Source organism: Nothobranchius furzeri, chromosome 11 (assembly GCF_043380555.1).
Source record: "Nothobranchius furzeri strain GRZ-AD chromosome 11, NfurGRZ-RIMD1, whole genome shotgun sequence".
Lineage (NCBI taxonomy): Eukaryota > Metazoa > Chordata > Actinopteri > Cyprinodontiformes > Nothobranchiidae > Nothobranchius > Nothobranchius furzeri.
This window is the reverse complement of record NC_091751.1, coordinates 72,715,165-72,726,053: the sequence shown is the minus strand read 5'-3', so window position 1 is coordinate 72,726,053 and position 10,889 is coordinate 72,715,165. Positions and strand designations below refer to the sequence as shown.

The 10,889-nt window shown below is 44.8% G+C and overlaps 1 protein-coding gene across 3 annotated transcripts in view; it reads right to left on the bottom strand.

Moving 5' to 3' along the window:
* LOC107396936 (protein ABHD8) overlaps positions 1-10,889 on the bottom strand; it is a 16,535-nt gene continuing 5,646 nt past the window's right edge. The window contains exons 1-5 of one of the 3 annotated variants that reach the window (XM_015976786.3): positions 9,598-10,455; positions 8,432-9,233; positions 8,171-8,341; positions 1,821-2,037; positions 1-1,747 (exon numbers count right to left, since the gene is read on the bottom strand). In XM_015976786.3, coding sequence (XP_015832272.1) covers positions 1,556-1,747; positions 1,821-2,037; positions 8,171-8,341; positions 8,432-9,219 — 1,368 coding nt within the window. In that variant the 5' untranslated portion in view covers positions 9,220-9,233; positions 9,598-10,455 and the 3' untranslated portion in view covers positions 1-1,555. Of the gene's footprint in view, positions 1,748-1,820; positions 2,038-8,170; positions 8,342-8,431; positions 9,234-9,597; positions 10,456-10,889 lie in introns of those variants that run through there. The other 2 variants (XM_015976785.3, XM_054737257.2) reach the window with 2 other exon arrangements.

Here is a 10,889-nt window from a genome sequence, read left to right as displayed (position 1 = left end):
TTTAGCTGGAGAACACCTGTTTTATTGATGCCAGGAGAGGCACATTCATACACCGACTCAGAGTCTTTGACAGGCTAGATATGCTCTGCATCTGCAGCGAGGCAGTGCATATGCAGGATTACATTAGGAGATGTAACATTTACACAGGCTGTTAAACACTTGTCTCTGCGAGTTTTAGCATAAGAGGAAGTCCAAGTGCACACTTGTCCACACAGTTGAACCCATCAGCAGCACTGGCTGGTTCGTTATTGAAAGTTTTACAGAGGTAGGAATCAAGTTGGATCCTTTCCTCTCTGTTTTATCCCTGTTGTATAAATTAATCAGGGTGCATCAGATAAAATGCATATTTAACAAACCAGCATGTTGAGCCTAACAACTCAACACCCTCTCTTGGCCACAGGTAGCTTGTTCTGCAAATCATCCAAAATACAAGCAATGCCGGGGTCTGTCCCACCTACTAACATTCACAGAGCAAGCTCCTTCGGCCTGACACACGAGTCCACACAGGTGAACTGAACACACTCTGGCGTTTCCTTTCCCAGCATATGGACATGGCAGGTTCAGTACAAGCACAAGTTGTTGTGAACGTTCCTGGAGAACACCAACTGGGTACCACACACGCAGGAACGCTCATCTGACCCGAGCGTACCGGACTGGTGAAGTTCCTACACACCAAAACGCTCCTGTGGGTTCTATTGTGAACCCACGCAGGAACCGTGTCTTTGGGTAAACATAGAATAAGAAAATAGAGGAAACTTCTTTATGTCCTCGTCTGTTTACAGTACGCGGGGCCGTAACCCTAACCAGTCCTCACAACCTCTCTGGATAGCAGCTATAAATCGATGACTTAGTGACATTGTGCTTAACACTATAACATGGCTTTTAAATATATGTTTATATCAGATTTTAGAATAATAAATTGGTTTCTGTAATCTAGGGATCTGAGAATGATGCATGGCCATGTTTCATGTTGGTTACTGGAAGTAAAACTAACACCTTTTCTGTGTTTTATCATAAATATCTGTAATTAACCATCATGTGTGCATCATCATTAGTCACATTTTTAATCAGTCACCCACCCGCCAGGGTCTGACTCAGCAGGGTCTCCGTCTTCAGCGGGTTATAAATGTACTTTCATGTTTTCCTGGGACAGCATGCCTCAGACAAACAGAATCAGAAATGCTGCAAAGCTAAACAACCTTGATCAAGAAATTCCAGCATCTCTTGACGTTCACATCTTAGTTTCCGCTTTCATTAGAAACTTTTCATGAGCAAATCACAGACGGCCGTATTCTCCACCATCGAGTTCTTACTTGTTTGCAAATGTGGTGCAACGAAGCACAAACTGGTGAATAAATGAAAAAGAGACTGTGTTTGCATCCGCTCCTCTCGTCCAAAGTTCTGTGCTGCCTTATCTCGGAGCACCAGTGGTCATCCACATCCTTCAGATGAGGCCCTGCCAATCCCCACTCAGCCCGGGAGTCCTAACAACATGCCAGCAGCAGGAAGTAACGCCCTCCTCCTGCTTTGGAGATGAATGCGGTCTTCTTGAGCATTATTTATCCACGGGCCTATTGGTTTTCAGTGTGTTAACTGTTTCACAGACAGGAACGGTCTTTTCTTTCTTGGACATGTCAGGCTCCCACAGAAAAAACTCGTGGAGCAGAGTGTTGACCGTGTCGGGACTCTCCATCATGACCATGTGGCTTCCCTCCTCGATGACCTTCAGAAATGCAAACAGGAGGATCTAGAAACACAAAACAAATACAAACCTTTACCAACCAAAACAGGCACAGAGCACTGTGTGGCACTGACTATACCTCAGCCATGCGTTGGTCCTCCTCCACGGGCACAAACTTGTCACACAGGCCATGAACCAGCAGGACGGGCACCGTGATCTCAGCATGGTAGACCTCATCCCCCTCAGGCCAGTACTGGCCACTCATCATGGCTCGCAGGACGAATGGAGACACGTTGAAGGCATTGCCCTGCTTCAACAGCTGCTTCTCTTTGGTACCTTGGCGAGCAAATCCTGCTCTAAAGGATCCAAAAGAGAAAGGACAGATGAAATTAAAGATCTTTGGCTGGGAGGAAGCAGGGCTTTCTTCTGCTGTCATGTCCTTCTAAATGTGCTGAGACCAGTTCCTTCTTGTCTCCATGACCAGGGCCTCATTCATCAAACCTTCATAGAAATATTCCTAAATTTGTTCCTATGAAGGAAACTTAGAACCTTCGGACTAACAGTCAAAATCCTGATGAATGAAACGTGCGGTGGCCTCTCGTACGCACGTTCCTCCGCCATCGTTTGATGATAAATCCCACCTGTGCGTACGCAGGTGCTCGTGTCCGTTCTCAGTCATTTACATACAGAAACACCCTCAATTAACCATATTTGGTCCCGCTACGTCCTCGGCACATGGGAGAATCCTGCGTTCTACCCAGAAAAAAGGGAAAACTTTGTTGCGAGATCGAGACGCTGGCTGCCGATGTGCAAAATAACCAAACAGGTCGCAGAGGTTATAAACGCGGTCGGGCCAGAGGAGAGGTTCCCGTCAGACAGAAATAAAAAGTGTAATCTGATCAATTGTAGAGTAAATGGCTGTCATCATGGACGTAATTTTCACTTTAGAAGTGGGGGGGACACGTGTGTGTGTGTGTGTGTGTGTGTGTGTGGGGGGGGGGGGGGGTCTTTACAGTATGCTCTAATGGGAAACAGGCTTCAACACAAATGGTTGTTTTCTGCTTGGTCCTAGAGCTCAACCAGTGCCAATTTAATATAAAGTATTGGTAAAAAGTGCAGGGGTGAAAACTTGACTTTGGAGAAAGTGGGGGGGACAGGGGGGACATGTCCCCCCCAAAAATTACATCCATGGCTGTCATTTACATTTTACATTTAAAGAGCCGTTCTGGGTGATGTGTTCCTTTTATTTGAAAATGTCTGAGTGCAGCCTCCTCAGTCTGGTCACCTTGACAACAGGCGTGTGATCGAGGAGCAGAGGAGGTTCTGGAGGTTCTGGTCGTTGTAAAATAGAATATGGACTGGAATGGGATTTGTGTGGTTTATCGGTCGCTCCACGAGTCCCAAATCATAGCACAGCTCCAGATGGATCTCCTGTCCGTTACTCAGAGAGCACGCTCTGACAAATCTGGTTTCTAGCATCTTGTAAATGGTTACTTTTCATAAATTGTTAATAGAATACAAATAAAATAATATTGTAGAAGCTTTAACCCTCCTACTGTCCTAATGGGTGGGACATGTTTTAGTGTTTTCCCTGTTCCAACACACCTGATTCCAATCAGCAGGTGATTAACCATCTTCTGGAAACCCAGGTGAGCTGCTGCACAGGTAAATCAGCTGTGTTGGAGCAGGGAACCAACAAAAAGATGCAGGATACCGGCCCTTGAAGACCAGAGTTTGACACGCCTGATAAAGATGAAGGTCTCTCGCTCGCGAGCGTCGGGGCCGGCTTTGTCCAAGTAGAATTGTTTTATTGGTTTTTAAGGCATTGAACGGGATGGCACCAGAATATTTATCTGACTCGCTACAGCCATATAGACCTAGTCGTCCGCTCAGAGAGTCACCATATGCTTCTAGTCCCCGCAGCTAGGCTCAAAACAAGAGGAGACGGGGCTTTTTCGGTAGCAGGCCCGAAATTATGGAATGATCTTCCATTATCTGTGCGACTCTCCACGTCAGTAGAGGTTTTTAAGAAGGCGCTGAAGACCCATTATTATAATCTGGCTTTTAAATCTGTGTGTTAACTTTGTATTTTGCTGTTTTTAATTTTTTTATTGGGTTTATATTCTTTTATTGGGTTTATATTCTTTGTTTTTATCTTTTTAGTTTAGTCTTGTGCAGCACCTTGGTGACATGATGTATGTCTGTAAGGTGCTTTTATAAATAAAGGTGATGATGATGATGATGATGATGATGATGATGATGATGATGAACTCAAAGGGTGAGTTAGAGTAGCCAAAGGGATAGCGTGTGAAGGTGTAGTGGCCTTTGGTGAATGTGAAGGCTAATTTACGTTGGGCAGACTAATGGGCAGGGATAGTCCAGAATCCAGATGCAATGTCAAGGGTGGAAAAATATTTAGCGTCTCTCACCTTCAGAAGTTCTTGTTCCAGGCAGGCCATCGGCCACTGAGTCAATGGAACCTGTTGGTTAAATTTCCTGTGGCCAGTGGTTGGTCGCCACTTACCATTAGGTTTTCTCACTGGCCAGAATGGAGCCGAGCAGGTGCCGTTACAGGGTTGAATGATACCCTTTTCCAAGAGGCTGTCAGTGCTTTTCTACACAGGTCCATAGCGTCCCAGGAGAATCTTCTATTGACGCATGAAAGTCGGCAGTGCGTGTGGTGGTGTAGGAATCCTCGCCTCATGGATCGTAGTCGCAGTCTAGGGATCTGACTGAAAGAGACTTCTTGTATTTTAGTAGGAGCTGATGTAGTTTGTCTTACTTGACCTCATTCATAAGAGCATCCGCCTGCCCCACGACCTGTTTAGTGTGTGAAAGGATGTCAGAGGGCGGTTCTGACGCATGCTGTGGAGGCAGTTCTGAAGGGGCTGAGCTCAGCGGGGAGCCTGTAGGTTCCCCATGCTCAGGGCCATCTACCACAAGATGGGGAAAGTCATGTTCAGGAGGGAGCTCGATGGGCAGGGGTTTTTCAAAACACGCCCAAAGTACCCCTTTCCCCCCAAATCGACAACAGGGACAAGACGTTCCAATAGATCATTACCGAGGCTCAAAGGAATGGAACCAAGATCAGAAATGTATATGGGCTGTGTCATCATTATACGACCGACTATGAGGTGATGGAAACAGGAATGGCAAGGTCGTGTCACTTGAAGCATATGCACGTACATTCACTGCACAAGGAACAAGTTCTGGAGGTCGACCTCCCCCACTGGAGGCCAGCCAGAGGCGGTCAAAAAGAGGACGAGACATGAGTATGAGACATGAGAGCGAAATCTGAACCGGTGTCCAGGGGAGCACCTGCTCGAAGGACACAGGCACAAACGGCTTCCCAGCCCCCCTTGTAACTTGAGTTGACCCAAAAGCACCTAGGCTGACAGGTCCTCTGGGGATCCCAGACCATGGGTCGAATCGGCCACTGGTACATCAGGAGCAGGGGAGCATTCTACATCCTGGAAGTCAGAGGCAAGGAGCATGACCTCGGGTTGTAGTTTGGGTCTTAAAATCTGAGATGGAATCAACTGAAGTAAATGGCATAAGATGCAACCCTCACACTTAAATTCTGTACATCCTGTTTTAGGTTGGACAGCTCACGTTTCATTTCAGTTAGAAAAGCCATCAAAACCTAAAACCTCCAGTGATGTCACTTCGTTCTTCTTGGGTCTGTGAAATGTCTAAACTTGATGCTTGTTGAAATGAGACATCTCTTTTTTTATTAGTTGCTTCAAACATGTCATGTTCTGAGGGTGGAGGTGGCAGAACATGTGTGGTGGTGGGTTCCGGAGGGACACATTCAGGGAGGCTGGGGCGGATCATGACAAAACAAGGAGGTTTGGTTCACCAGAACTTTACCTCAAAGGGATTTTGATTTAATTTGCAGTCGGTCGTTGCGACGGTAGGTGGACAAAGGCGTTTTGAATTGGAATTCGGCGGTGTTCATCTCCACGGGGCTTAACGTTGGTCGGTGCTAACGTTAGCTAAAGTTAAAGGTTGGTTTGTTAGTAAAAACCCTTTTGGCTTAATGAACCCTTCGGCTTGAAGGAATGCCTTTTATCAGTACCGAGGCTCTCGCTTTTTATTTGCCGGTAAAATGCGTACTCACTGAATACTACGACTCTGAGGGTTTTGACATGTCATTAATAAAAAGCATAATAGAATGTATTGCAAAACCGTTTGCATACATTTGTAATCAATCATTTAAAATGGGTATTTTCCCCAGTAAAATAAAAATGGCAAAAGTTATACCAATATTTAAATCAGGTGATAAAAACAGTCATCCAACTACAAGCCAATCTCTCTGTTGTCTCAGTTCTCCAAAATAACAGAGAAAACATTTGTAAGCAGATTGGATGATTTCATTGAAAAAAATAATCTACTAAGTGAGCATCAGAATGGATTCAGAACAAAAAGATCAACGGCAATGGCAACAATTAGCATGGTAGAGGAAATAGCTAAAGTGATTGATAATAAAAATAAAACAATATGAATTTATTTAGATCTTAAGAAAGCCTTTGATACAATAGATCACAATATCCTGCTAACCAAATTATATAAATATGGTGTAAGAGGAACAGCATGTAACGGGTTAAAAAGCTACTTAACAGGAAGACAACAATTCACAGAAATCCAAAATGTAACCTCACCAACAAAACAAGTGTACTGTGGGGTACCTCAAGGTTCAGTGTTAGGACCCAAGTTATTCACACTTTACATAAATGACATCAATAAAGTAACCAATCAATTGAACTACACTCTCTTTGCAGATGATGTATATCACAGGGAAAGTCATGGAACAACTATTGAATATGGTTGGAAGTAAACTAGAAATACTAAAGACCTTGTTTGACAGTAACAAATTATCATTAAATCTAAGTAAAACTAAATACATAATATTTGGAAAACAAAATCAAAACAATCTTCCTAACCTAATAATAAATGGGGTAGAAATAGTAAGTGAAATTAAATTCTTGGGTGTCACATCGCACCAAAGGCTGAGCTGGAAGCCGCACATAGAAAACATTAAAACTAAGATGTCTAAAATGATTGCAGTGTTAAATAAATCTAAACATATTCTAAATGGAAAATCATTATTACTCTTATACCAATCATTAGTACTTCCTCATATGATGTACTGTCTGGAGGTCTGGGGAAACACTTACAAATCTCACATAAAACCCATAGTTTTACTACAGAAAAGAGCAATAAGAGTAATCATCAACTCCGATTACCATGCACCAACACACACCCCGTTTATAAAACTAAAAATACTTACATTTACAGATCTGGCCAAACTACAAACAGCACAAGTACTCTATAAAGTACAAAATAAAATATTTCCGGACTGTATTCAGAAGCTATTTCAGGTCAAAGAAACTGAGTATGAACTAAGGGGAGAAGGACAGTTTGTCAGAGAGAAAGTAAGAACAAATGTTAGAAGTCAGAGTCGCACAACAGTAGGAGTCAAATTATGGAATAACTTGGACACCGGAGTCAGGACACGTAAAACTGTACGTCAAGAAGATGATGTCATACTACCGTAACGACCGTATGTGAGCTAGTGTGTCTGATAGATGTGAATGAAAATGTAATGTTCTATGTATTTAAATCTCTGTTTTGATCATCATCATACATGAACTTATTAAGATTGCTGGTAGTTTTGTGTAGTTCTGTCTTTAGTTCTGGGTATTTTTCCTCTTGCTGAATTATGGTTGTTGTTGCTCAATATATTTCAGTTATTATTATCATAATTCTTATTTTTATCTCACTCTCATTTTTATTATTACATTACTTTTATCTTATTGTTGTCAATTTTTTTTAGAAGTAATGTGATTGAGTAAATAGGGTAGGCATAAAAAGCTAGGCTTCAGCCTTTTGGTTACTATAATCGAGATTCTGTATTACCGTGTTCTTTCTTTTTCCTTTTAAATGACCAAAATAAATAAATGAAATAAATAAATAGAATTTAGTTGTTAGTTTAACTACGGGAAAAAAACGTGGCGATCTCGCTTCCTGTTTTCAGTCTAATGAGACGGAAAAACAGCTTCAGACACGGGAGTCCAGGATTTCAAACCGTGAAAATGTTTTACTTTGACCGGAATTATTTGTCCGTCAGAATTAAAATGCAGATGGATCAGATCTGGGCAGGTGTAGCTTTGGCTAACATAAGCGTTCGAGCGTCCCCAGCCCAAGCTTTCAGTTTTTAGAACCAAGACTATATTATTGCTTTAACAAGCTTTATAGTGGTTGGAATTTGATGAGTCAGCACTCGTGAAGATAAGAGAAGGGAGGCTCCTTCCTTTCATCATATTTACATGTATTCTCAAACATTTTACACAAAACATACAATTCAATAACAAAAACGGAACTAACTCAGTGGTTTGTGGGGAACTCAATCCTAATACCGTATTAGCTGATTAGCTTAGTTTATGGCGCGAGCTGAATGTGTTTTTTTGTTTGGACCCTTCATCTTACTTGAGGAAGCTCCAGGCCAAACACGGCGACAGGCAATGAAGGACACAGGAGGGAAGCTGGAAGACGGAGCAGAGGCTTGGCTCCAGCGCTGTCGGCCCCCCGCCGTTAATCATCACCACCTTGTGGACCAGCTCAGGATATTCGTGGGCCAGGAAGGTGCAGAATGATACTCTGGAGAGGATGTTAATAAACACAGCTAGAAGATTCTCCTGAAAACTGCTAAAAACAAATGATTCATGAAAGCTGCTGACATGTCCTCACCCGTACGAGTGGCCGATGAGAATGTTGCGTTTCCGAGCATACCTCTTAAAGATGGCTCGAAGGTCTTCTGCCAGGGCATAAAAAGTGTAAGCTGCTGCAATCTGTGGAGCACTGCTGGCCCCGTGCCCCGCCAAGTCGGGTGCTATGACCTCATAGCCCAGGCGAGAGAAGAAGTCCAGCTGGCTGCTCCAAATGTCCAGAGAGCCTCCCACTCCGTGCACAAAGAACAGCGCTACATCCGAGTGAGTTCCTTTGCAGCTTGAGATGACTCGCTGTGAGTCAATCTGCACCGTGCGCTTGGCCTTTCGACGGCGGCGGCAAGGAGGCGGAGCAGGTTTCTGCTCTCCGGAGGATAACAGACATGAAGGAGGAGCAGGGTTAGGGTCTGGGGAGGAGGCCAGCTCCACCTCCACAGTGCTGCACGGCTCCAAATCCCCATCCTGACACTGCAGGATTTCAGAATGCAAAACATCACCGAGATTCTCAATCACCAGTTGGCCGTTGCGATACACCGTGATCCTCCTCTTGCAGTGGACGCTGGTGCCGGCAGCAGACCCTGTCTCACCAGCATCACAGTGGACATCCTTCTTCTCCTGGTCTGAAGCTTGCCTCCCTGTGCCCAGGGGCTGACGCTCAGGGACAACATGTCGCACTCGCAGGATCCTCCCGGGTTTCACCTCCATGAACTCAAACCCGTCCGAAGGTTTGGATGACTCCAGAGGCAAAACCAGATTAGCAGTCTTCCCCGTCAGACAGCACAGTATCCCGTCAGCGATGCTGGTCAGCATGGTGCTCTTCTGCACTGTGGAGATCACACCACACAGACAACAGCTGATCAGGAGAGGAACCCAAAACAAGCCCAACATCATGCACGGTACCAGTTAAAGGACAACCCAACCCAATGGTTATCCCACAGCGGAATCCCAGTCTCAGTCTGAAGACTCACAAAAGGAAAAGTCTTCATCTCTCACCCTTTCCCTTCCTCCTGGAGGCCAGTTTCAGTGTTGTTTCTGCCTGTTGCTGCTCCAGTAACACTAATCAGGCCAAGACTGTTTCTTATGTGTCTAGACCCAACCTGTTTCCATAGCAACCGGTCCCTTCCTCTTTAGCTGGCTGAAACACATGAAAGCCAGAGCCTGAACAGTAACCACCACTGACCCACTCACCTGAGCTCCAAAAACCAGCAGCAAGCTGGCTTTCCACCAAGTCTCAGACTAATGTGACCAAAGCTCTCCCGTCCTCACAGTCAGAATCAGGATCTCTAAAAACCAGGAGTCAGATCAGGAAAGCAGCTGGCATGTGTCACCTTTACATCATTCATCTGCTGCTCGTGTGCAGACTGAGTCCGTAGCACATGAGTTGGGCAGGAAAAATAAAACTAGCAGCAGCCCCGGCTCCGTCTTCAGGGTCAGAGCGTCTCCGGTATAAAGGTGTATGTTCTCCCTTCTCGTGTTCTCGGAGTAAACAAGATTTTATGTAGAAGAACCAGACGTAAGGCCAGCAGCTGGTTCCGTCTCTGAGCTCTTCAGGCACTTCCTTTGACCTCGTGACTCTCATCTGCTCTGCCATGCGTCGTGAGCTGTAAGGTCTGTTATAGACAGGTGCAGCTTTCCTGATCAGGTCCGATCAGCATCATCAAACACAGCTGGGCTCCAGTGAAGGTGTAGGACCATGTCACGGATGATCAGAAGAAATGGAAAGCACCTGAGTTACGTACATGTGTCACAGCAAAGGGTCTGAATACTTGGACCTTGTGATACTTCAGTTTGTCTTTCTGCCGAAACGTCTAACGTTCTGTGTTTCTGTCAACACGGGGAAGAAAACAGGAAACCGATTTATTTACTTGAGTTTAGCAAAAAGCTGCAATAACAAAGAGTGAAAACCTGACGGGGTTCTGAAAACGTATGGTACCCACTGTAAATAGAGAAGGACCCGGCCCTCAAAGAAGAACACGAGAAAGCCTGGAGAGTGAAGGCATCGGTGGTGCCCGTGGTCACTGGGGCACTCGGGCCAGTAACCCCCAGACTGGAGGAGTGGCTACAGCAGAAGATCATCAGACATCTCAGTCCAGAAAAGTCCAGTTGTAGGAACAGCTGAGATACTGCAGAACCCTCCAGCTCCCAGGCCTCTGGTAGAAGACCCGAGCTTGGGAGGATGAGACCACCCATGGAGGGTGAGACAGGAGTTATACATGTGTAATAATCTATGCATATCAGCCTGATTCACCATCATCACCATCCTCATCCTCATCATCCTCATCATCACCACCATCACCATTATCATCACCATCCTCATCATCATCATCCTCATCATCATCATCATCATCATCACCACCATCACCATTATCATCACCATCCTCATCATCATCATCATCATCACCATCATCACCATCCTCATCCTCATCATCCTCATCATCACCACCATCACCATTATCATCACCATCCTCATCATCATCATC